The sequence below is a fragment of the Numenius arquata genome, chromosome 13 (assembly GCF_964106895.1).
Source record: "Numenius arquata chromosome 13, bNumArq3.hap1.1, whole genome shotgun sequence".
NCBI lineage: Eukaryota > Metazoa > Chordata > Aves > Charadriiformes > Scolopacidae > Numenius > Numenius arquata.
In genome coordinates, this window is record NC_133588.1 from 1,775,328 (window position 1) to 1,801,226 (window position 25,899).

The 25,899-nt window shown below is 41.0% G+C and overlaps 1 protein-coding gene across 1 annotated transcript; it reads left to right on the forward strand.

The window, feature by feature from the left end:
- Window positions 1–4,565: 4,565 nt before the first annotated feature.
- Window positions 4,566–24,800, forward strand: LOC141471470 (dipeptidase 2-like). The gene is made up of 11 exons (XM_074158024.1): window positions 4,566–4,775; window positions 12,594–12,738; window positions 13,480–13,606; window positions 14,082–14,211; window positions 15,067–15,208; window positions 16,100–16,169; window positions 16,675–16,851; window positions 17,370–17,457; window positions 18,750–18,825; window positions 20,525–20,660; window positions 21,927–24,800. The coding sequence occupies exons 2-11, from the start codon at window positions 12,605–12,607 to the stop codon at window positions 22,140–22,142; spliced, it is 1,296 nt and encodes a 431-aa protein (XP_074014125.1). The 5' UTR covers window positions 4,566–4,775; window positions 12,594–12,604; the 3' UTR covers window positions 22,143–24,800.
- The last annotated feature ends 1,099 nt before the right edge of the window (window positions 24,801–25,899 follow it).

Below are 25,899 nucleotides of genomic sequence, written 5' to 3' on the forward strand. Positions count from 1 at the left end.
CAGTGAACCACGATAGCTGTAACCCAGTAACTCTCTTCCTGCTGACAGCACAGTGTGAGTGACTTCAGTGGATGAAACACTCCTGTCCTTGCTGAGCTGTATGGTCTTCCATTTTCCCAGAATAATCCCAAGAGTAAACACAAATGAAAAAAAAAAAAAGTCAGTAAAAATGCAATTATTACATAGGCCGAGGCACAAAAATGTAATTTGCAATGTTCCGTTCAGGAACATTGGTCGGTTTACATCACTGAAAGATTTTGGCTAGGTCTGTACTTAACCTCACACCAGGAGACCTGTGAGCGCAGGGGTAAAACATCTCCCAAACCAGCACAACTGCTCCACGCCAGGGCATGAGCTCCCGTGAAGGAAGAAAAGGAAGGAATAAGGAGGACGCAGGCCTGGGTCAAGGATTACCCGGACATTATCTGCAGATCAAAGCCAACCCGTTATTAGGTAGCAGAAATGAAGCTGACCTAGTAGACTTGCTACTAAATCGGGTTTTCTTATTGATGCCAAAAGGACTGGCTTTTCTTAGAAACCTGTGCTGAGCAGGAGCCACAGCGCTGCGTGGAGCTCGCTGCCCTGCCTGCCTGTGGGTGCCTGATGTCACAAGCGCAACTGCTGCTTTAAATAGGTAGGAATGGCTTTGCTCTTGCTGAAAAATTGGAGTGGAAAGGGGCAGAAATAGAGCTTTGAGAATTCTGCTTTTAAACAGGAAAGATTGCTTATATAGGAATCAATCCAGAATGGGCAAATAATTTTTCTAAGTACTTTTTTTTTAAAAAAAAAAAACCAACCCTGTTTCTGGAAGCCTTTTTAGCTGTAATTCCTGAACTGAATAGGCAACAACTTCTGGTGTCCACAAGGCTTTTGGGATCTCGTCTGTTGCTTTTTAAAAAAGATTTTTGTTTTTATTTTCTTCTTGTGGCGAAAAAAAACCACCAAAAAACAAACAAACAAACAAACAAAACCCAAACCAAAACAAAAAAACCACAACAAACTCAACACCAAAAAGCACCCGTCTGAAGCAAGCTAGTTAGCATCCTGGTTCGCAGAAATGGTCCATAGTCCTGACAATTAGTAATCTGTCATTAGATCACAAATTAGGTATGATTTTAATTGGGAAATTCCTGCCACCTTGTGGCAAGAACTTTCACCTTTCTTGAATCGAAAGAATTAAAATGGATACCTAATACCTTGGTAGAACAAATGTTTAGCTAACCAAGCAGAAAGCACGAGACCAGATGCTTTGTCTGGTTTGCTTCACTATTTGGGCATTATCACTTGTAAATATTGCTAGTATTTTAAAATAAGCATAATTTAAATGAATAGATAACTTTATGGCGACTTTTTTTCTACAGCTGCTTCTCCATCTTTCTTGGCAACACACTACGGAAATTAATTCTGTGGGAGTATTGAGCCAGGGGAACCCACAACAACTTTGGTATTTGTAGAAAAAGTTGTTGACAAGAGTAATTGAAGGTGTCAGCGTAGTACTCATTTGTGTTCATCCTGAAAGGTATCTGCTTTCATTATGGCGCTGTTTGCTTTCAACTATAGGAAACATTCAGCTATAGCTTCCTTCCTGGTGACTACAAAGCTTTTGTGACATCTTGATGTGCTTCATGAAGCCTTTTCTCCGCTCAGAACATGGGAAAATAAAACCGACATCTGTGAAGAGGAATGTTTATCTTGGTATTCCTTCCTGTTTCTTTTGCATTTGCTGTCAACTGATGTGGTTCTGTATATCCATACCCTGAGAGTATGTGGCAACTGGTTTCACGGCTGCTGATCAAACAGGGTGACCGGGGTCATGAAACTGTGGCAGCTCCAGCCACCCGCCAGACAGTGTAGCATGGGAAAAAAGAAGTTTTTTACTGACTTGGTTTGTAACTTTGATTTCCCAAGCTTAGATTAATGTTTCTCGCAACATCTTATCTGACGAAACATGTTGCAACCGTGCTGATTTAAATAGATTAAAGCAACCAACAACTCTCCCAGCACCCCTCCTCCCCCCAAGTGCAAACTCACTCCATTTTAGGACCTGAAACTAATACTGAGATCAGTAGGAGAAACAGATGGCATTTAATTTGCAATAGTTAAGACTGTCTGTATTGCTATTTTTATGCAAACAGAAGTCTTGACGCATGGGATTTCCTCTTCCTAACATGTTGTAACAGGTTCTAATTAAGACACCGGTGCCTGTGCTCACGAAATGCTAAACTGACAGTCTTGGAGACTGCAATCTTTATCTTGAAGTAAGGTACCAAGTTTGGATACTTGATAAGCAGCATTTATAATACTGTGTTAATGTGGCTCGAACCTAAGTCATTTCACTGTATGTGGGTTTAAAGCACGTTCCCGCACAAAACTTTACCCGTGCCAAATGCTGGAGTGCAATTACGTAGGGTAGAAGATGCCACAAGCTGGTAGAGTATAAGGATTTTATAGAGAAACCAAATTGCGGTTAAAAACGGCTGCCACAGTAGGCATCTGCGTTTGCAAAGCCCTACTTTCCCAGCTCTAGTAATCTGCAGTTTAATCTCTGCTGGTAGTAAAAACACTAGCACTTTGGATGTGTAAGTATTGAAATTAGTGAAGCTGTCCTGTGGCTGGAACAAGCCTTCCCAGTGTGAAAACCAGTTCCAACACGTAATGTTATCCCTCTGCGTCCTGACAGCAGCTGGTACGAGTGTAAAGGCTGCAGCTATTTTATAGCTTCTCAGCTTGCCCCAAAATATGTCTGAAGTGAATCCAAGATGATATAAACATATAGGGATATAATATAGCTATTATCAGGGAGAGACAGCTGCGTAACAACATTCTGGACAATAAAGACAGCTCTCAGGGTATTTATTAAGAGAACAGTCCTGCCAGATGGACTCTGCGGGAAGGACATACATCACAAATGCCATATTATACGAATTATTATACACAATCAGCTCCTAAGGCTCATCCAGGGCTATCGGAATAAGAAGACAGAAGAAATATAACTGTGAGCCAAAGGAAGAATTTGGCTTTTAGTAGCTTTAAAAATCAGTTACATTCTGAATCTGCAAAGAGGTGAGCTGTTAAAAGTCCGAGCAGAAGCTTAGTGGTTCAGCAAAAATTGTCCTTGAACAAGGAGCTGGAGGCATGTGGAAATGAGATTTTTAGGCAGAAACCAGATTACAGATGAAGCTTGACTTTGTGAGGACAGAAAACTGAGAAAATAGGAAAAATAAATTGCAAACAATGATAGTTATGTGATACTACTTACCTTAGAAGAAGAGGATGAGAATTTGAAAAATTGAAAATTAACAAGGAAACGCGAGCTAGAACTAGACCACAAGTGGCAAAATGAATCTAAGCCTGTTATTTGTTGCTTTAAATTAAATTTGGAAGATAATTTCCTGTCATAGGCATAAAAATGCCTATGACCTGGCCTGGATCAAGCTTCAGATTAGGTAGAGGTTAACTAAAGAAAATATTTGTCTTTTCTCTTGATACTGAATTCATATTGTTTAGGTTCTTTAGTCCACTTGAGCTGATGTGTAAATGTTTATAAGTGAAGTTCACCAAATTAGAAACGTGCAGCAGAATTCCAAGTGAAGTGAGGGTTTCTGTTTAAGTGTTCTCGTTACTGGGAACTTGAGGATTGATGACAGCCATACGTTCCAGTTAAGACATGACTTGCGCAACAGCTCTGTGGGAGTTTTGATTGGGAGACTTGGTTATTTCTCTGCAATGGAATCATAAACAAAAGCACTGATGCCCTTTTGCTGTTCTGTAGAAAACATGAACATAAAAATTATGATAAGCAAACCTTACTTCTTGTGGAACTGCAGGATCATGTTTTCGCACACATTTTTTTGTTTCCAAACTGTCAGCTCCCACAAAGGAGAAGTCCCAGTAAGTTCAGAGACATAGGTGTCTTTGAAAAGGTCATCTGTAACTTGTGAGCATTTTGACCTTCACAACTATCACACAATGGCAATCTGGATCCTGATTAAAATCCAGCAGGGATAGTAACAAGGGGCTGGTATTTATTGGTTTAGGTGAACTCAATGTGGGAGAATCAGGCCATCAGTAAGGTGCATCCCTGTGCCTGTGGTCACTGTGATTTCAAGTCTAAGAGACTCTTCTCAGAGCAGGTCAGCAAGAGGATGAGAGGCAACCATCACAGACTGCAGCAAGGGAGAGTCCAGTTGAATGTAAGGGGAAAAACGGTAATCACAATGTGAATAAGCAAGCACCGGAGAGGCTGGATAATCTTTTTCCTCGAAGACATCAAAACTTCCACTGGACGAGGGCCTGAGCAACCCATTCTGTCTTTGAAGTTACCTTAGCTGGGATCAGGTGGCTGGACTAAATGGCATTCCACTAGAAATCCCTTCCAAACGAAGTTATTCTGTCATGAGGGGCACCTATTTGCAAACCAATATCCCCAGAGCAGCATTGAACACATATGTTCTCCAGCAGATGCCTGATGGACTGCACAAACAGCCTGCCGCAAGAGGGAGGAAATGCCAGATTTTGAACACGGCTCAGCACGAGGCTCGTGGGTTCCCGGGTGGGCGGTAGCTGAACTGAAAGCTCTCTCACAGGCTTTATATCTCTGAAAGGGGCAATCTCCAAATGCCTGTGTGAGTGGGAAGCCTGTGACGTGAGCTAGAGAAATAGAGGAGGTTTCTTGGTTGCTGCTCTGATGCCAGGAGGACCCGGTGCCAAGCTTTAGCTGTTGCATCCAACACAGTGGAATGTGGATTTCGACTCTGCTGCATTTTCCTAAGAAGGTAACCTGCTCCAAGGATCCTTTAGATAAACCAGAAAAAGCTATAAATCTCATGTCAGCTTCCACTTTTCAACTCTGCTCAGTCAGCATGGAAAAAAAAGCTATGTGGGTTTTTGTATTTTAACTGTTGTTTAAATAGGGGTGTCTAAACCATGTTCCTAACGTCGTGTAGTGCTTGCGATGCTCCTTCGGTTTTCAAGAACTGATTTCTGAATGATGATCTGTGCCTTTTCCTACCTAAACTGTTCCAAAGGCAAGTGAGTCTTACTGTCAAAGTATAAAGGCTATTTTGCATGAAACCTAGAAGGTACTTTTATATAGCAAATCTATAAGAAATTCTTGTAGCTACCAAGACTAGCACTGCTGTACAAACACACGGAATGGAGATTTGGTAATGGATAGATAAATATAATTTCTGTTAGCAGTCAAACTGCTTGAAGAACATGTAGGTACACTTCATGCTTAAAAATCTTCCTGAAAATCTCTACGGACTTAATATTGATGGAAAAATAGTAAATATTTGGACCAAAATTTACATTGTGTAGCAGTTTTTATAGCATCAGAACAGTGCTATGGTGTGAACGAGGCTTGCTACTTTCTCGCTACGCATTTTGAACTGACAAATTATGTGGCTTTCTGGAATAGCAGTTATACTGTACTATGCCACAGAGTACATAATAAGCTATAAAATCTTGTTCCTTTTAGAGTCATTTCGTCAGGATCTGGCAGAGTTGTAGAGATACAGGTTGCAGATCTGATCTGTATTTTGGTTTGAGGAATTTGAAACCAAAGAATGCCTGCATAAACTAATTTGCCTTTGTGATGCCACTTTGCCAGAATCCTCATGCTTGGGCAATTCTTTGACCTTTCTTTTTTAACATTGAGCATGCTGAGCTGCCACAAACAAATTTAACATTTTCTAGATTAGAGATACAAGAATTTTTTTCACTGTGTTAATAAAGTCAGCATTTGTGGTAAAAAAGGTAAGTCCGTGTTTGTGCTTTGACATTTGAGGGAAATCTCTATGGTTGCCACAAAGCAGAAAAGATACAACTTGTGATTACTCTCTCTCTTTTACAGTTCTGTAGAAGTGCTGTTTCACTAAAGTTTTTGGGTCTCAGAACTTAGGTATATTTTTTATGCATGTTTACAGAAGAAAAACTTCTCCTCTAAGACCGCACTCCCATCTGAGGAAGGATTGAGAAGATGATTGTGTTTTCAGTAACTGATGTTCCTCAAAATCTTTTATTTGCATGCCATGATGAAGAAAACAGGAAAACAAAGAGTTCTTTTTGAGACTGGCAATGTGTGGGCAGCACCAAAAAAAAAAAAAATACCAACCAAAAAAAGAACAGATGGTGTGTTTGAAAATGCTGTCTTTTTACCAGCTGTGAGGGAGAGGAGAGGCAGGTAAACTCCACGACGGCACAAGTACTCAAATAGGCTTCCTCGTGCTGCAGCAAAGTTCATCACCTCCTGTGAGAGCAGTATTTCCCCAGGCTGCACCCATTACAGCTAAAATCGATTGTGAATGCTCAGAAATGCTCATCCTTGTGGCCTTTGTCTGTCTCTCTCACTAGTTTGTAGCACTGTTTTTTTGAAACAGCATCCAGACATTTCCAGACTATTAGGAATACTTTGGAGCTGGGCAAAACTCTGCCAAAAAGAATGATTCTGTCAGGAGTAGGGGCTGGAGGGGGCACGGCTTGCACTGACCCGGGCATGGAGAAGAGACACAATAAGGATGGGACAGGAGCGTGGGGCAGGGGTCCCAAACGGGGTGACTGGCAGGAAGAGCATCGCTGTCATACAATCTGCTGTCTGGAGCTTTGGAACCTGTTGTGGTCCCTACAGTGGAGGGTACCTTCGCTGAGGACAACCCTGGAGTTGTTTGCTCAGGTCTGTGGGTGCTGCTCGATGGGTCCCGGTTTGTGTCCCGGGAAAGCAGCGTCACCAGGCAGGAGCCGGAGGAGACCGCACGTTAACAAAGAAGCCGGCAGATTCCCTGCACCAAGCCCTTCCACTGAGGTCAGCACTCTTAAACTGGACACAGTTTTGCCCGATAATAGGTGGTCCGCTACAGTACTACAGAAGTAGTTGTCAGGCTGTTCTGATTTGTTCTGCCTTTAGGAAATAATGCCATAAAGCGTATCTGTCTTGAAATTAAAAGAATTTCAGTAATCTAGGATTTCTGAGAAAATAGTCCTTATCGTTAGTAATAAGATAACAAACCGCATAGAATTAGCAGAGCTCCTGTTTACTTCAAAATTACTGGACTCAGCAATTTGCATTTCTCAGAAAGTGTTAAAAACTGTGGACAGGAAAAAGCAACAGTGAAGTAAAGGATGAGAACCTAATACGAAAGAAATTCAGTAGCTGTCCTTTTCTTAAGGGAAGTTGTGAGAAATATTTCTGGAGTTAAAACGTCATTTTTATCTGTAATAATAAAATCTGCCTTGGAATTGTTTTAAGGGAGAAAGCGATGTGTCTCCTGTACTTCACTCGCAAAGAATTCTTGCCAACTGAGGTTATATTGCATTTGAAAAACTTGCCGTCTGCATGCCTGGTGGGTGCACGTGTAATGCCCAGGGACATTGCACGGCCTCTTCACGACTGAAGGCTGAGTGACTATCTCTATATATGGAAGCACTGTAATTTCCCCTAGTGGGTTCCTCTTTTCCAGGAAGTTTGGGACACGCTTTTCTGCTTGTTCCTTTCTCTTCCCTAGAGATCCTGAAATGCCTTCCAGCCCTTACTGTGTTTATTCCCTTTTATGCCTGTTTTAAGCAATAAGTTTAACAGGGCTATTTTTTTCTCATTCCTTGGCGGCGCTTCATTGCACCTTTGCACAGGCAGGGAAGGAATAGCAGGTTGGAAATTATAAATTGTAATACCTGGATTGGGAAAGCACTGAGGCGGTTTCTAAGCAGGGGACAGATAAACCTGACATGATTCACAGCTGATGCTGGCGGAAGGAATTTCAAGCAAAAATTGAGAAAGATTTGAAAGACTCTCTTGATGACAAGGTGAATTTCAAAGGGATCGGTATCTTTTCTTAAAAACATACTTCATAGTATGATGCGTGGGTACTGCTCCCAGAAGTATGATTAATATTTATGTATTACTAATTATTTTTAATTATTATTTAAGGAATAGGGAGAATCCATGCTTTTGCCAGCAATCAGCAAGAAAGTTTTTACCCAGGGTCCTGGTCATCTTGTGTTTTCTGTGCTGCTGCAACTAAGCTGAGGTATTTAATTCAGAGCTACCCTAGAATTATCTACAAGAGCTCTCAGCATAACTGGACCGGGGGCAGGGGGGAACCTTCGTTTTTCAGGATATGTTACTATCTTGGTCTGCGAGCTCTATTTTATTGCACTTTATATATTTGATTTGGCACAGTAATTCAACAAGTTTAAGTCTTCGTGTAATGGCTGTCATGCGGTGTTTTAATAAAGATTAAGATGGAAAATAAGGACTTCAAATGGGATGAAAGGAATGCCATTCCTAACTGAGATTTGCTGCGCTTAAATAGCAGCTGTTTACTGGACGCTCTGCGCTGAGGTCTGGCTGGAAAGGAGAAGAGGGGCCAGGCAGCTTGCCCACGCTTCCGAAGATGGTAAATGACAGAAGCACGCAGAAAAACTTTCCTTTTTTTTTACTGTGAAACTTGCCATTAAAATGTATCTATTTTAAAAGAGCAAACCACCCTCGCTGCATCCTTATACGGCAGACGCGGCCGTCCTGCCTCCCTGCGGCTCCGGGCTCCCTGACGTGGGAACGCTCAGTGTCCTGTACGCTGTCTCAGCATTCATCTTTTATCGACAGCGACTTCCTAGCTGTTCGAGCAGAGCTTGGAGAATGTAAACCAATGGCAAAAGCTAACTAGTGCAAAGTAGTAAAGCTTTATTTCTGCAGCGTGATCCACCAAGCCCCACGCTGTGCCTAGAGCAGCTCTCCAGGGACGGCCACCGTTTATTCTGGGCTGCGGGCTGGTGGCTTTTCGAAGCTCGATGCCCCAGAATCGCTGTGTCTATCCCGTGTGCAGGGGGATGGGTGGTGGGGATGAAAAGCAGTGATGCTCTCAACAAGACACACAGAAGTAGATATGGAAGCGTAATGTGGAAGAAGGGATAGAGCTGCGTTTTGCACCTCCCTCCTTATCTCTTCCCCACCGCGCGTGTCCGTGTGCTGCCGGCCCGTGGCGTTCCCTGTGGCTGGAGCGGAGCTGAAAGCCAGAGGAAAGTTTTCTGTTTGTGGTCGGTGTCCCTTGCAGAGTTACACACGTTTCTTTGGGATGGACTCTTGGTCTGTGGGAGACTCAGCTGCGGTGCCCACCTGAGAACAGCAGAGAGGAATTTCAGTTCCAGGAGCAGGGTCAGGAGACTGCCCCCGGGTTTGTCCCGTGGGGACTGAGGATGCGCTTTGCCTTCGTGTGCCGGGAGAGAGGTGCTTGGCAAGAGGAGCCACAGACTCTTGGGGCTGGTTTACTTTATATCCTCGCTGCAGAGTACCTTCCAATTTTCTGCATGTGGTTAATTAAAATAAATCAACTGTAAGCAAACTGTTGCAGTTTTAAGTGCATATAAAATTATGGTAGGATTCTGTTTATCTTTTCTTTTTGGAACATGCCCTCTTGCATAAACAGATTTTATTGAAAACAAGTGAAAGAAGGAAATCAAGCACTGGGTCACAGTAACACGACAGGGCTCATATTTTGAATGTGGATTTTGCTGTTCCTAGATATAATATGTAAGCCCGTGCGTCTGTGATCTGCCTTATTTTTTTCCCAAATATATAATCTATAAATATTCAATTTATTTGAGTAAAAGTAATAACAGAGGTTAACTTGTGCCGCATCGCTGCCACACAGTTGTTTGCAATGACAACTCTAATATTTTTCTGCTAAAGGCAGTATTACAAAAAAATTGATAGAAAATGACCCTCCCAATAAGTTTTTCCCTGTATACAAATATAAAGCTGCGGCAATGAATAAAAGCAGAAGAATCTCCCTCCCAGTCAGTCAGTGTGGGAAGAACGCAGAAGGCTCCCTTGGTTATTGCCCAGACATGAGAGGAGGAAGGGCTTCTTCCATCAGCTATGGTATGAATCCTAGAGAAATTAAAGTATTGCCAGGGAGTCAACTGTGCTCTGGTGAAGGACAGTCTGAGAGTATCACCCCAGGTGGTACTGGTCTGGTCTGGAGGTATCACCCCAGGTGGTACTGGTCTGGTCTGGAGGTATCACCCCAGGCGGTACTGGGCTGGAAGGTCTGGTCCTTATTCTGGGCACAGGGGAAGTAGTTGGGCCTGAAGGAAACCATTCCTGTGAGAAAACCCAGATCCGTAGACTTATGATGTAAATTGATTCCCATATTGTCTTAAGGGCCTAGCCAAAAACTCTTCAAGTTTTGTACACATGAGAAGAAACTTGGGGTCAATCACTTCAGTTATGTTTGTTAATGAATGAGAATACAGAGAGTTAAGCATCCGTGAAGGACGAATCTAGTAGTAGAGTGCTTTCCTCTATGTAGCGTTCAACCTCTGTATTTCACAATGCTATTCCTTACATTATGGTTTTCTTGTAGGAAACATTAAGGGGTGCAGGTTATTACTTTTCTTGAATTAGTGCCACAGCTCCCCAGGTATCGTATTTATATTGGATCTTCATTTGTGTCTGCGTACTACTGTGTTTATTCAGCTGGCCTCGAGCTGCTTTCTGAGACCACTTCAGGGCTAATTTTAAACCAGCTTCTCCCTCTGCGCTCCCTTTTGTATGAGCTTGCTTCTTCCCACTGTTCAAAAGTACTTCCAGCCAGATGGTTCTACATTTAATGCATTCCCAAATCCTGTGAATCAGAAAAGGCCTGAGCCAGTTTGTCAAAAGACGAACCTTAGGAATTTTTGACAAAGGATTTTTTAGAATAGCAGTTTGCATCTTTCTAAACGCAAGTTGTGAGGTCATTTCTTAATATTTCTTTTTTATCTTTTATATTATTATGATTTAGACAGAAAATACCTGCAAAATGGATAATTTTTTTTTAAAAAAAACATCTTAATTGAACAGTTTAATTAAACTTATACTGGCTTATTAAAAACAATTCCATTAAGAAACGTAGTTACATTTCATCAGACAAAGGCAGGGCAAATAAGCCAGTTACCTTTTCCTGTGCCTTACACTCTCCATGTTGCAGGTGACAGAAAAATGGCTAAATATAAACCAACTGGAAATATAAGAATCTTAATCATATGATTTTCACTGTGCTGCTTTTCAATATCCTGGTCTACTCTTATTTGGCTTTGATTTTTTTTATAATCAAAATGTTCTAGTAAGGGGAAGAAAGAAATGTGTTTAGAACAGGATGCCTTCCATAGGTAATCTGCTCGGTGTGACTTGAATTTTCTTCCAATGCCACCATCACCTATGGATCTCCCTTGAGATATCCATGACTTTATTGGTGCATATATGGCTGTCTATCAGGAAACCGTTTCCTGGTTTATGTCCATCTCCTGTTGCTTTAGAAAATTGGCTTAAAGACAAGAGGAGCAAAGCCTGCAGGCAAGGTGAGTTGCCTTGTAATTTTATCATATGTTGCATATTTGCTATTTGTTTTTACCTCTGCAGACAAGGAATAAATAAAACCAACTTCCTTTATTAGTAAAACCAAACCTTTGTGCTGCCAGGGCAAAATTTATAAATGTAAACTTTACTGACTCACAATGGAAAACAAACGAAAAGCCAACATTATTTTCCTTTCTCTTTTTCAATGTCTTTTGGAAAAATTTGAGCATTGGCTCAGCAATATTAGAATTCTAGCCAAATTTCTTTGATTTGAAAGAATGCACAGGGCACATGCATCTAATTAGGATGCCGTTCCAATGAATGAAGGAGGTGACTGCTCCTCAGCTTTATAGGTAATGCTGCCAGGAACTCTGAAACCGGGGAGAGGGGCGTGATGGAAAAAACCGAACAACCTTTTCCCTGGCAAAGGTATTTTCACCTCCTGGCAGATCTTATAGTTACTTTACACAGAACAGGAGGTATTTCTAACCTGTTTGTAAAAATGCTTTTTGACTGACACCTGAAAAGCTGTTGCGCAAGTGTTCGAGTACTATATTTTAAAAAAGAGCAGAGGGTGCTTGGGTTACTCTTAAAGTTGGTGTCATAGCCATTTCCTCATGGAAATAAAGTGACTCTTTCAAGTTTGGCATATATTGCCCTTGCTAAGGTATGGTAAAATGTTGGATTTCAATAGCTTTCCTCTGAAAAATACTCGGACGTGCTGTGTGTTTTGCCAATACAGTTTACTTAGAAGCAACTGAATTTTGGAATTTCTCAAAAACGGTTTCAGTGTTCATTTCCATGTGAAGCTTCCCAAGTAATGAGAATAAACCAGTTAACATAATGAGAAAACTATCTTGTTATGTTGTTTTGGGAGCTGCTTTTTGGGAGGTGAGAGTCCAGGGTCCGCCAGGCTCCCCCTGCCAGCTCTGACTGAGGAGCTGGTTCCCTTGGGCAGTCAGCTGGTGGCAGCAGCGGGGATTAAGCAGTGGTTATATGTGCAAAAACACAATAGCCAGAGATCTTAAAATCTTTGGGAGAAGGTAGCTGTTTTATGGCTTCCGCCATTACCTTCCCTTTTGTTTGTGATTCTCTTTCTTTCTCTCTCTGTTCCTTTCCTCCTGCAGAGTTCACCCCAGCCTTACCGGAAGGAGAAGCATTTGGCTCTGCCTGTACTATTAGCGTCCAACTTCCGCAGACTGGAAATTTTGCTATTTCGTTGTCATCAGCAAATATTTGTGATATCTCTTTGCTGTAGCAATCTGGAAAATGGAAATGAAGAGAAACACAGCAAAGGTGCTGCTGTGGCTGCTGCTGTTCTTTGATACTGTGCCATTCAGCTGTGAGGAATCAATGGAAGAGAGAGCTAAGGAGCTGATGGAAGATACGCGTTTAATCGATGGGTATACAAAATACGTTCAACTAAACTCTATTTGTTAATCGACAAGTGAGGAGAAAATGCTGAAGTGTGTTTAGATGAGTAGAGATGTAGGCTGTTACTAGCACATAGCAGTTAGTCACTGTTGCAGTGATTTATCTGGAAGGAGTTATGGTTCAGAAGGCGCTTACTTATAGGATCAGGTTATTCTAAATGCATTTGTGATTTTCCATCAGGTTTTGCCACCTAATTATTGTTTCCCTTTTTATAATACCCTTGTCTCTTTCCTGTGATTTAATGGCATCTTTCATTAGCAATGCCTTCTGTGCAGAGGTAGGAAGCAGGCGTCATACCTTGAAAGGGTACCCTAACGATTTGAAGGAATGCGGTGACTGTATTTTGACCTGGGAACACCAACACCGCTTATTCTAGCACAGGCAGCACTGATTGTTCTACCACAAGTACTTGTTTCTAAGGAGTGTGGTGACCGATTTCAGTTCCTCCATTCCTTCAGAAACAATAGGGAGAAAAATAGATACAGAAAAACAACAGATATAAAAATGGGAGAAGCAAAAAAAGTTTCTTGCTGCCCTAATTAAGAAATAAAGCTTGTTTGGAAAAGAAGGGAGACTTTTAAGCATACGTTACTACAAGGATTATTGGCAATTAATGGTCTAAGGCACTATGACCAGTGGAAGAAAATACATTTGGGTTAGAAGGGGAACAACCTGTTTCTATCACAAACCCTATTTGTTTTCAATTGTAGCCACAATGATTTTGTCCTGCGGCTGAGAATATTTTACCAAAATAGGATCAGTAGAGTCAACCTAAAAGAACTCAACAAGACACACACAAACCTTGCAAAACTTCAGGCTGGTTATGTGGGAGCTCAGGTACGTACTGGCATGGTTGTGGGTCTGAGAACATATTTTTACATTTGCCTCCTTCCTTCCCAGTCACAAAAGTACTCCTGGCCTCGGTTTTGGTTCTTTCTGTTGAAACAGAAAAAACAATGAAACTAAAAAGCTACAGACACTTTTCTGTAACATTTCTGTTCTATAATACAGGCACCCTCAATCAAAACAGCGACATTTGTTTTGTGATAAATAAATTAAAGTAAACTTATATCCGCTTTCCTGCATGTACTGTGGAGTAGCTGAGTGTGTCAGGAGGCTTTAATCGTGTCTGGAGTGGATGCTCTTGCTTTGCATCATAACTCTTCCTTTGGGGGGAAAAACTATAGTGGCAACTCGCTTGTAAACTGTAGGAAATGATTTTGGTTTGTGCTCATGAACTTCACAATTAGCAAATGAAAGTTTCCAAGTTGAAACACAAGTTATCTAGTTTACTTGTCAATGTCTCTTTCAGTTTTGGTCAGTGTATGTTCTTTGCAGCGCTCAGAACAAGGATGCTGTGCGTCTGACCTTAGAGCAAATTGATGTTGTCAAGAGGATGTGTAACAGCTACGAAGAGCTTGAATTTGTGACGACTTCCCAAGGTGATGCTCTTTCTTGTAATAGAGTTTTTTTAAATGGGACTGCAGGAGATAGGTGCAAAAGACAGAGAGCTGCAAGCGGGCAAGTTACCCTGAATTAAAGGGAGACCTCATTGGGAGACCTCATTGCCCTCTACAACTACCTGAAAGGAAACTGTAGAGAGGCGGGGGTTGGCCTCTTCTCCCAAGGGAATAATGACAGGACCAGAGGAAATGGTATGAAGCTGCGGCAAGGGAGGTTTGGATTAGATATTAGGAAGAATTACTTTCCTGAGAGGGTGGTCAGGCACTGGAACAGCCTGCCCAGGGAGGTGGTGGAGTCACCATCCCTGGAGGTATTTAAGAAACGTGTAGACGTGGCTCTTCAGGGCATGCTCTAGTGCCTGGGATTGTTGGTTTGTGGTGGGGTGTTGTGTGTGGGGTTTAGTTGATGGATGCTGCTTTTTTTTTTTTTTTTTTTTTTTTTTTTTTGGGGGGGGGGTTGTTGTTTGTTTGGTTTTGTGTTGTGTTTTTTTTGTTTGTTTGTGTGTTTTTGTTTGTTTTTTTTTTTTAATGTGGTTGGACTCGATGATCTCAAAGGTCCCTTCCAACCACTAAGATTCTGTGATTCTGTGATTCTGTAAAGAGGAACTTTAACTTCAGTTTTTCCACTGAAGCGCAGTAACTGACTCTGCACACTCCTGGCCCACTGCAGGCGTGAGAAAATTTGCCATTTAAACATGCACTAGCCTAAGCTCCTGTTCTAGAAAAATGTCAGTATTATTGCTTGCAGTTTACAATAACAATTGTTGCTCAGTAGTGCTGGCTTCTTATCTGTCACAAAATTACTTTGGAATTATCTTCCTTTGTTGTTTCCAGGTATCTCTGACAGCAGAAGGATCGCGTGTTTGATTGGAATAGAAGGTGGTCACTCCATTGACAGCAGTTTGGCAACACTGCGGATGTATTATGACCTGGGTGTTCGTTACATGACTTTAACACATTCCTGCAATACACCTTGGTAAGTAATGTGCATGTGTTTGTGCCACCGTCTAATGCAAAGTGATGGCAGCTCCGGGATGGGGAAAATATGGATTCAGGCTCAGAGTTCACCTGTGAAAGACTCTGAACCAGGGATGATAGGTTTCTGGGGTAAATCACTTTCCATGTGTCAAGTGGGAGACCAAAGGATCTGTTATGTAGTGCTTTCTATGCTGACAATTTAGGAAGTTTTAAAACATGTTAACAACATTAACGTGACAAAATTTCTACCCTTTTTGCTTTATTATGAAAGTTACATAGGGCAAAACAGGTCAAAAAAACCCAACAGCCAAACCCTACAGAAAATGCATGGGATGTAGCTAGAAGAGGGTAAATGCTGTGTAAGAACCTGGCAGTCAGCAGCCTTCAACGCTGTCCTCTCTGGACAGCTTAAAGGCACAGGTCTCGCATGCAGCTACAGACATGGGTTCTTGGTTCCTGTATCGGAATATTAGCACCTATTCTTTGCTGGATTGACAAAATTCCTTCTTGTACTGACTCAGGGGAAGGGGAATTTTGTGCAGAGAGGAATGAAAAGCAGGCTTTCTGGCTGACAGGTAACTGACATTTCAGCATATCTTTGTTCTCTGATGAAGGTTTGTTTAATTTCTGACAAGCATCTCTTTGCTTGTCTTGCATTGCTTCACAAACATACAACAGCCCTGAACCTGAAGGCATAACATCCAGAAAACTGTTATGAACGTAAAAAGCACTGTGTGAACCAGATACGTATTATGTGGCTCATTATCCCTACCTTTGGCTATGTGACGTGGTAATGATTTTTGTTGTGTGTAGCATAAGAAGTTTCAGTTGCTGCTACTGTAGTCTCCAGAACAATATGACGTTTCTCCTCCCTCGCTCCCCTTTTAAGGTCTGAATCATCATCCAAAGGAATACACAACTTTTATCCTGATGTTATTGGTCTGACTGCATTCGGTCAAGTAAGGATCTCTTTTGAATTATAATTTAAGCAACCCCTCATGCAACTAATAACTTCTGGCCTTATCTTTTCAAAAGCAACTTGCCATTAAAAATTAACTACTGGAGGTTCTGGATAGTTAGGAAGCAATCAGGGTTCGGTCAAGCCAAGTTCCCTGTGATGTTCCCCAGAGTAAAAGAAGTGATGGATTTAATTATAACAATTGTTTTAATATAGATCAGAAGCACGAATTAATATGTGGAAGTAGTGGGATGTGAATAACAGTTCAAGTTACTTATTTCAGATTGACTAGGCTTTATAAGTTTTGAGCATGTGGTGGCTAGCTAGTTAATTGTGAATGAATAAATTACTATTAAATCAATAGGCAAATAGAAACCCATACAGGCACAGCATGTTAATGACTAGCTGACAGCTGCAAAACTTATTTATCTGTTTACGTATATCAGCTAAACAGTTTCCTTTAAGGAAATTTAATACTGACACTGTTGTCTGTAAATCTGTTTTAGGAAGTGGTAAAGGAGATGAATCGCCTGGGTATGCTGATAGATTTATCTCATACTTCATATTCCACAGCAAAAGCTGCACTAAATATCTCAAAAGCACCAGTAATTTTCAGCCATTCCTCAGCGTTTTCTATTTGTAATCACTCAAGAAATGTTCCTGATGATATCCTCCAGCAACTGGTGAGGACATTGCGGGTTTTTTTGGGCTTTTCTTCCTTTCTTTGAGGTTTTGTTTGGTTGGTTTTGTTGGGTTTGTTCTTGTTGTTTTTTAATAGCAATGTCGGGCTAACCTGAGGCAAACTTGCGCGTTCTAGTCATGGTGTTTACTTTTCACCCTCTCATCTTTGAATTGGATTTACAAGCAGCTCCCTGAGCAGCAAGTTACACATTAGCTTCTGAGACGTTTTCTTTGGGTTCTGTTTTGCCTTTGGCTGCAAAAATGAAGTGTTTGGAAATACTTTGGAATTCTGGTTGAGTTTGTTTGATGTAGTCACCGGACTTCTGCTGATTCAGGCTACATGAGAATATAATGAATCCAGGGTAAAGCACAGAGAGGCAAAACCTTGTGTTGCCATCTGAGCTTTGACTTATAGAGCGTTCTTATGCTCCCTGATGGATGGAGGGATGTAGAAGGATCTATATGAGGTTTACAGGACAGACGAGTGTCGACTCATCACCTGTCTCTTCATATCTTTCAGAAAAAGAACAAGGGAATTATCATGGTGACTTTCAATGCAAATGTACTGGCCTGTGGCAGGAAAGTTGTTAATGTTTCTACCCTTGCAGGTTTGAAGTTAATATTCTGCATTTTTTGTGGGTGGCTTCTATGAATTTCCTGGTGTATGCATCGTTTTTGAGATCATGTTAATTATACTGCTTGTTTATTCCCTTCCACACCTTAGCCCAGCTCTAAGTATTTTTGGAGCTAATATTCATTGAACAACAGTCAGAGGTACAAGGTGTGTAGCTGGGGGATATGATGCTCCCAAATGGAGCCAAGAGCCATTAATCCCAAAGTAGTTTTTACTTTCTGAAAAACATCTTAAACCTTTGTAATTGAGAGTGAAAAAGATAGGTATGTAATGGCTAATGAAAATATCTGTTGGTATGTGGGGGCTACTTGTGGGAATTGATGTGCTGTGATGATGATGTGCACTCACAGCCCAGAAAGCCAGCTGCCTCCTGGGCTGCATGAAAAGCAGCATGGCCAGCAGGTCGAGGGAGGTGATTCTGCCCCTCTACTCTGCTCTGTAAAAACCCACCTGGAGTACTGTGTCCATCCCTGGAGTCCTCAGCACAGGAAAGACATGGACCTTTTGGAGCAGGTCCAAAGGAGGGCCACAAAAATGCTCAGAGGGATGAAACACCTCTCCTATGAGGACAGGCTGAGAGAGTTGGGGTTGTTCAGCCTGGAGAAGAGGAGGCTCCAGGAGACCTTATTGTGGCCTTTCAGTACTTAAAGAAGGCTTATAAGAAAGATGGGGACAAACTTTTTAGCAGGGCCTGTTGCGATAGGACAAGGGGTAATGGCTTTAAACTAAAATAGGGTAGATTTAGGCTAGATATAAGGAAGATATTTTTACAACGAGGGTGGTGAAACACTGGCCCAGGTTGCCCAGAGATGGGCAGTTGCACAGTAGATGCCCCATCCTTGGAAATATTCCAAGTCAGGTTGGACGGGGCTCTGAGCAGCCTGATCTAGTTGAAGATGCCCCTGTTTATCACAAGGGTACTGGGCTAGATGGTCTTTAAATGTCCCTTCCAACCCAAACTATTCTATGACCATGTCTTTTTCCTCATTTGCATCTCATCAGTGCAGCTATTATTTTGAAGATTGCTGCCTGATGTACTTAATAATAGATAACATCTAGTTAAGCATCAGTAAATATCCAGAATACATCAACTGCATTATTAAATTTTAACCTGCATTGTCAGGATGTCTTTTTCACTTTTTTTAAAAGGATTTGATTAAGAATCCATGATTAAGGAGAACAGTCGCCTAGTGCCAATATGTCTGAACTGTATTATTTCTTCTTGCCCTACGCTTAGATATTGTTTCCTTTGCTATTTTCTTTCAGATCATTTTGACCACATAAAGAAAATTGCAGGTTCAGAATCGATAGGAATTGGTGGTGACTACGATGGAGTGGAACGGTTAGTAAACTCATACATACATTGACTCCTTAAATCATGAAGGTTTTGATTCCTTTTGGGGAAAAAGGAAGGGAGTCTAAAAGAGTTGTAGCAAGTTGTCTCGTGATGAATACTAAAACAAGCTTTATGAAAGAGAGGCACAGCGATTCCTTTTCCAGAACAGTACGAAGCAATGCTAGAAATGCGGAAACGGATCCTGATGCCCTGTGAACTCTGCAGCTGTGTGCTCTAGGCAGGGCTTTGCGCGTACGAAACCGGCGGGGAGAGAGTGCTTTCCTCCAGCAGCCAAAGGCAGAAAAGCTGCCTCAGCCTTTAGATGGTAAATGGGTTAGCTCGGGGCCGTGCTGTAAAACGCTTTTCTCTCTGCTATTACTTCTCTAGTGGTGAAAACCCACAGTGTTTTGGGGCTGTGAAACCACTCCTGGTTTTGGGGCTTGGGAAGTTATTTGAGGCAAGCAGAGCGTGGTGAAGAGCCTACAACAGAACCTCTCCTGCTCACTCCTGGGCTAGTGCTGCTACAGCACAGGAAATAAATGCAGATTGGGTGGCATTTGCTGGCATAACCCTACACCTTTTTTTTTTTTTTCTTCTTCTTCTTCTTATCTTTCTGTTGAATCTTCATCTCTTTTTTTTTATTCCTGAAGTCAGACACGATTGGGTATGAAAGTCACAGTCAGACTCACATCTGTAAAGCAGGATCACAGAACCAGTGTGTTAGCTCCCAGGAGGGTTAGCTACTCATAGCTCTGAAACTTTAACCTCCAGAATAAAAACACAGTTTGCAACAAAAGGACACATTTCATTGCATGCGTTTTTGTGAAAACCATCAGTTTAATTGGTGGTAGAGTTGTTAAGGTCCTAAGTCTTGGTAGAAAGTAACAGCACAGATTTCTTGCGTAATGCTTATCACCACACCTCCACAGAAAAGAAAAATAACAGAAAATATTAGTTATCTCAAAATAAAGTCCAAGACTCAAGGAAACACAATGTAAAACAGCTGTTTAATGCAGGTTTTGCAGCTTCTTACTTCTAACTCCTTTTTATTCTGGTAACAATTAGCACAAGATATAGGTCAATTTTGCTTACTGTAATGTCTTCAGTGGAGGGTTCTGAGTAGCTTTCTTTTCACTGCCTAAACTGCTGAATTCAAAACAATGTTATTATTATAATTGTATTGTCTTTGGAAAGATAACTTTGTAAACAACAGAGTACACAAAACTTGCCTGCAACTCCTTTGCTGACTGTGTTTGCAGGTTCCCTTTTGTTCCCGGTTACACAGGCAGATTGCACCAACTCCATCAGTCATGCAGCTGTCTCCTCGTACTCTAAAGGCTGGATATAGAGCGTGGATTAACGCATGCATGAGTTTGGGCTTTTTTTGTCTCGTTTTGTTTGATTACCTTCCATGCTGTTGTCTTACTTATGTATAAGTGCATCTTCATTTCAGAATCCACAGTTTTGTTCTGCTAATGGGATCCTCTGTGCAGAAAAGCCTTTCGTTGTTTCCCAGTCCTGTTTATGTTAGTTGAATTCTTAATATTTTTTTTAACTTCTCAGAGGAAGAACTGTGATCTCATTCCAAAAGGTCCAAAGTGATCTCATTCCAAAAGTGAAGATGTGCAAAAGACTAATTAAAAATCTTTTTGTGCATTTTTTCAGTGATGTGTGTTGAATATTCTTGTGTGACTCTTGCCAACAGTTTCCCTGAGGGTTTGGAAGATGTTTCTAAATACCCTACCTTGATTGCGGAGCTTCTTAGAAGAGGATGGAATGAAACTGAACTGAAAGGGGTCTTAAGGGAGAACTTTCTCCGTGTCTTCAGGGAAGTGGAAAATGTAAGATTAAAAACTAAACTTCATTCATTAAAAACTAATCTTCATTCTTACTAGGAGGGAGAGAGGAACTGTTGGTGCCTTGCTGGTGGTTTAGTTTTGGGTTGGGTTTTTTTTTTGGTTTTGTTTTTTTTTGCTCAATGAGAGTGCTATGAGGCAACGTAAGCACTTAATGCAGTAATTCCAAATGCTGGGAAAGAAACCAAGATGGCAAGAGAATGTGAGCAGAATAAAAGAAAGCGAGAGAGAGTGAACAGAGCTCTTTGGAGCTTTTTCTCTCTGTAGTAATCTGATAAGTACACATCACCAATTTCTAAATAGAATCACTTCATGGTTTGGAGCAACTGCGGACATACCAGCATCACAGTCTGGCTGTGTTCGCTGGTGCAGTACAGAATGCTGACTCCTGCAAATCAATTTAATTCTTGTCATGGGATTGGACTGCTACCCAAAAGGCTCCTGCCATGAGCATATCGCTACCAAGCCATAAATATAACTACATCACAATGAGCTTTAAGTGTAAATGGTAGAAGATAATCCGGACAGATGAGGGAGGAGAGGAGGGAAGGAAAGAGACTGTATGAGAATAAAGCACCCCCTAAATGTTTTCAAAAACCTCTTTTGAAACTTGCAAGCTGCTTGCTTCCTACTGTTTTTATTTACAAGGATAAGTAAGTAGATATTATACACAAAGCTTTATAGACAACATATATTTCACAGGGATGTTTTTTCCAGTTGCCTTTTTGGGGTACGTTAGATGAACAGAAATCAGAGAATTTTGTACTGTTCCAGTTAATCTGCCAAAATACCTACCTAACGCTAGTCGCACGTGTGGCTCACTGACATTATGAAAAGGTCGAAATTCATCACACCTAACCAACCCAGCTGCGAGATTTGGTAATTTTTTTCCTTCTAAATTAGAGATGTTTGAAGCTCTATCTTAAGACTGTGAGCTGACTTCAGGGAAGAAGGCTCAGGAGTTTGTTTGCTTGGGGTTTTCCAGCTAATGCATCCATATGTGGAGGGAGCCAAGACAAAGAACAGCCAGACCTGTGACTCGTGCCTGTAACGTATCTGCGCTGAATTCTGGGATATGTTTCGTAGGAATGCAAACATCAGGATAATGATGTTGATTTCCTCACATTCGGATGTGTTTTTGCAATACAGAAAGCTGGTTCCCTTGAAATAGCTCTGCATTTGCTAACTGCATAAAGCTTTTTGCTGTTGTGCCAGTCTGGCTTTCAGGGACAATCTTTTGAATTTTTCTAGGTACGGAACATCAGTGGACCAATGGATGTAGGTGAAAGTGAAATTCCACAAGAAGAAGTGCAAAATTCCTGTCGCCTAGACCTACATAATCAACAGCTTCAGAGACCCAATCAACAGCTTCAGAGAGCCAGGTCCTTTGGACTTCCCTCTGCGGCAAAACCTTTTAGTCTGACCATTGTAATTGTATCATATTTAATACTGTATTATGAATCATAGAATCTATGGAGTCTAGAGGGAGATACATGTAGTAATTTCCAATGCAACTAGTTGTCTTTTTTTCTTTTATGTAAAGCTGTGCTAATTTTTTAATATAATTTCTATAGATTCACCTGCATACTTGAAAGTTAGCGTAGATTTAAACTGTTGCAGCAAAAGCATTTAGAATTTGAAGTGATAAATTCTGTATCATCTTGGCTAAACGAGGGCCAATATTGTTAATGGGAAGTATTCACATCTAGTGAATAAATTCTCTAATACGTGACACATGGTTTTGGTACCCGTATTGTGGCACTTTGTACAAATACTGGAGCTGTTCCACACAGGAACTAGAGGATATGATTAATACAGTTGTGCTGAGATGTTTCCAGGTATTACTTCTCATTAAATCATACAACTTTCATCACCAGTCGATGGCTTAGTCAGAGAAGATCACCCCCCTGATGTAAGTAGAAGAGTGGAGTTTTGTTTTGTTTTATTTTTTTAAGAGGACAAGATGGATGACGTAGCTATTTCAGTTAGGATTTCATGCTTACCACTAGCTTTAGGGATCCATCCTGCAGTGCTAAATTCTTATTTTTGACCCCTAGCCAGGACAGTGGGCAACTGGGGAGTTCCTGAAGGGTGGAGGTAGGTGTCTTGCGTTCAGGTACAGGTGACCAGGCAATGTTGTAGATACGTTTCTATAATTTGGGGACTGCTACTTGCTACATGTTCATGAAGCTGGGAGCAAGAGTAAGCCAGGACAAAGCAGGAATTCTGGCTACTCAGAGGGTGAGATCTTGCTGACATTTTTATTGCAGCCTGAGAAGTGTAGAATGGATATTTAAATATAAATTGTGTTAGAATGTTCCACAGAGGAAATCTATTTCACGTTTAAACAATGATCCTTATCAATAATAGGTTTTATTATTTTATTTTTATTCTAGCTGGCTAAATTCAGACCAATTTCAAAGGATTCATAGGCATGAGATTAGAAAGAAATCTTTTTATTATAAATCTGCTCTTTCAGCCTTTGGAACACGTTTTCAAATATAGAAGGTATGTGAGGTTAGAAGCTACTGTTATACAGAAGAGCATATATTGTGATAGGCCTATTCTTGGTAGGCTAATATGGCTCAAACCTGGAATTTCAATCAAATATCCAGAGATTCATGATGAAGTTGTAAGATGGCAGCACTACATCTTTGTAGGGTCATTTCCCAGTGCTTGCTGGTAAATGCCTTCTCATGCTACTTGCTGTTAATTGTGATTTTTATCTCATGACACGTGCTTTTATTTACTGATAGGACATCTACAGAATTTAGCCTTAGTATAGAATAAAAGTCCTGTAATTTATTTAAGGACAGCAGATGGGCCACAGAGATGATGAAAGGACTGGGAAGCCATATGAGGGAAGGCTGAGAGAACTGGGTTTGTTTAGCCTTGAGAAAAGAAGGCTTGAGGGAGACCTTATCACCACGTTCCAATATTTAAAGGGTGGCTACCAAGAAGATGGAGACTTCCTTTTTACAAGGAGTCACGGAAAAGATATGGGGTAATGGGTACAAGTTACTTTTGGGGAGGTTCCAATTGGACACAAGATGAAGATTTTTCACAATGAGAACAATCAGCAGTCGGAATGATCTCCCCAGGGAAGTGGTGGATTCCCCAACATTGGACACTTTTAAGATTCAGTTGTACAGGGAGCTGGGACATCTTGTCTAGGTTATGCTTTTGCCAAGACAGGTTGGACCAGATGACCCTTGATGTGCCTTCCAACGTGGTATTCTACGATCCTATGATTTGTAAACACATAAAGTATTTAACTTTAAGCAAGACGAGGCTGAGCATAAACAGAATGGAAACAGCAAGTCAGTTGTTTTCTAGAGCTCCTTGAGGCAGTTCCCGCCATCCACTTCTGCGTTCCATATACAGGTAGGGTTTCTGGAAGAAGACTGTTCTTCTAGTGCTTCAAAATGAAGCTTCATTAATTCTCCTGATAAGGTGGTCTCTTTGATAAGTATATTCTGAATATGCTACTGCCACTTCCTGATTATTTTACAAATCATGTTGAATAATCTCGTTGCACACAAGCCAAGTTTTTAACAACAGTTTCTTAGTAAATAATGATCCTGGTTATGCATCTGCAATGGGGAGCTACCGCACTGCCTCGGATGTCTTCCCTTCCTGATACTGCTTGACTGGCATCAGAACTTATTTTCCTGGTAAAACGACGAATTCAGTTGGGCAAGTAATTTCCTCCCATGAATACTTCTGCGAACAGCTTCATAAGCCGTTGGAAAGCTGTCATCCATGTCTCTTTTCACAGAATTAGTGCTCTGATAGTGACTTCATTACATATTTGAAATGCAAGATGCTTCCTTATTCCTTCCAGCCTTTCTCTTTCTACTGTTGTCACTTTCTTGCCTGCTAATTTCTACTGTTTTTTTCCATACTACAGCATGGATTAAAAATATATTTATTTTCTTAAAGATACGGAGAATACTTTTATATGACTGATTTCACCATACTATAGATATTTGTAGTTTATTTCTTTGTTTTACCTATAGCATATTGCACTTATTTGTTTGACTGCATTGTGCAATGAATAATTTGTAACCTTGTGGCAAATCATATACATGAAATTTAAATAAAATATTGTTTAAAATTGTGTACAGACACTGGTGTAATCTCACAAAACAATGACAGTGTTCCCTGCACTAAATCACTTGGTCAAGCAAGTCAGTTCATAGAGAACAAGGCGTATGGGGAACTAGACAGGTTGCCTGCACCGTGGTTAGGATAATATCTGCTTCACAGCATTTCTCACAGATGTGCCGTGATCTAAAAGTCCCTTTTTGCATTACTAGCTACGATGTTAATTCAGAATGCTTCAAATAAGCTGCTTGTGTGAAACCAACTTCAGAGTGCAAAATCCTCGAGCAAGAATGGAATCTCGTGCATCATGCAATGACTGCGCACATGGTGTCTGGCTGATCTAATAGATGCAGTTAGTTTATTTTTCTTAAATGATCAAAACCGCACGGCTTGAAACGTGGTAGAAAGGCATCTCATTAGAATTCCACTTCAAAAGTAAAATCACGTAAGAGGATACGGCTGTGACTGCTGTCAGAAAAACTACAGTGACCCTTCAGTCTGAGTGCTGGTGTCTCCATTCCTACCGACAGCAGCTTGTAGCAGTAGTAGTCACAACACTGCATTTCCAACAGCTCAAGCATAAAATGATTGCACTCTGATTTCTGCTTCCCAATGGAGAGGATGATTCATCCTGAAATTGAATGCCTTTGCCCTGCACCAATTAATAAGACAAATTTGCATTGGTAATTTGAAATGCAAGGTAGCTCAACTGACAGATTCTATTACGGCTAGTGGTGCCAGTGAAGTATCAGATATAATTGAGATACCAACTTCGTAATAAGCGTTGTGGCTGCCAAGTGGAAGAATGCAAGTCATTATTTACCTCTTCTAAATAATGTGTTGTGCTAACATGAATTCTGAAAATAGTTATTACTGTTTCCGTAAATCTCAAAATTGATGTACTACAAACTACTTTAGGTTGATTTTCTAATTGAGACCCAAACTTCAAGGCATCTTCAACAACCCAAGGCTCATCCTTTCACATGTGTGATATGAACAGCCCAAAACTGTAGACGTAATATTGATGCAGAGTATGGATTTGATTCTAACGGGTTGATGCCAGCAGCCTTCTTCCAGCACTGTCCTTTTCCAGACTAAGGGGCTGTAGAATCTATGG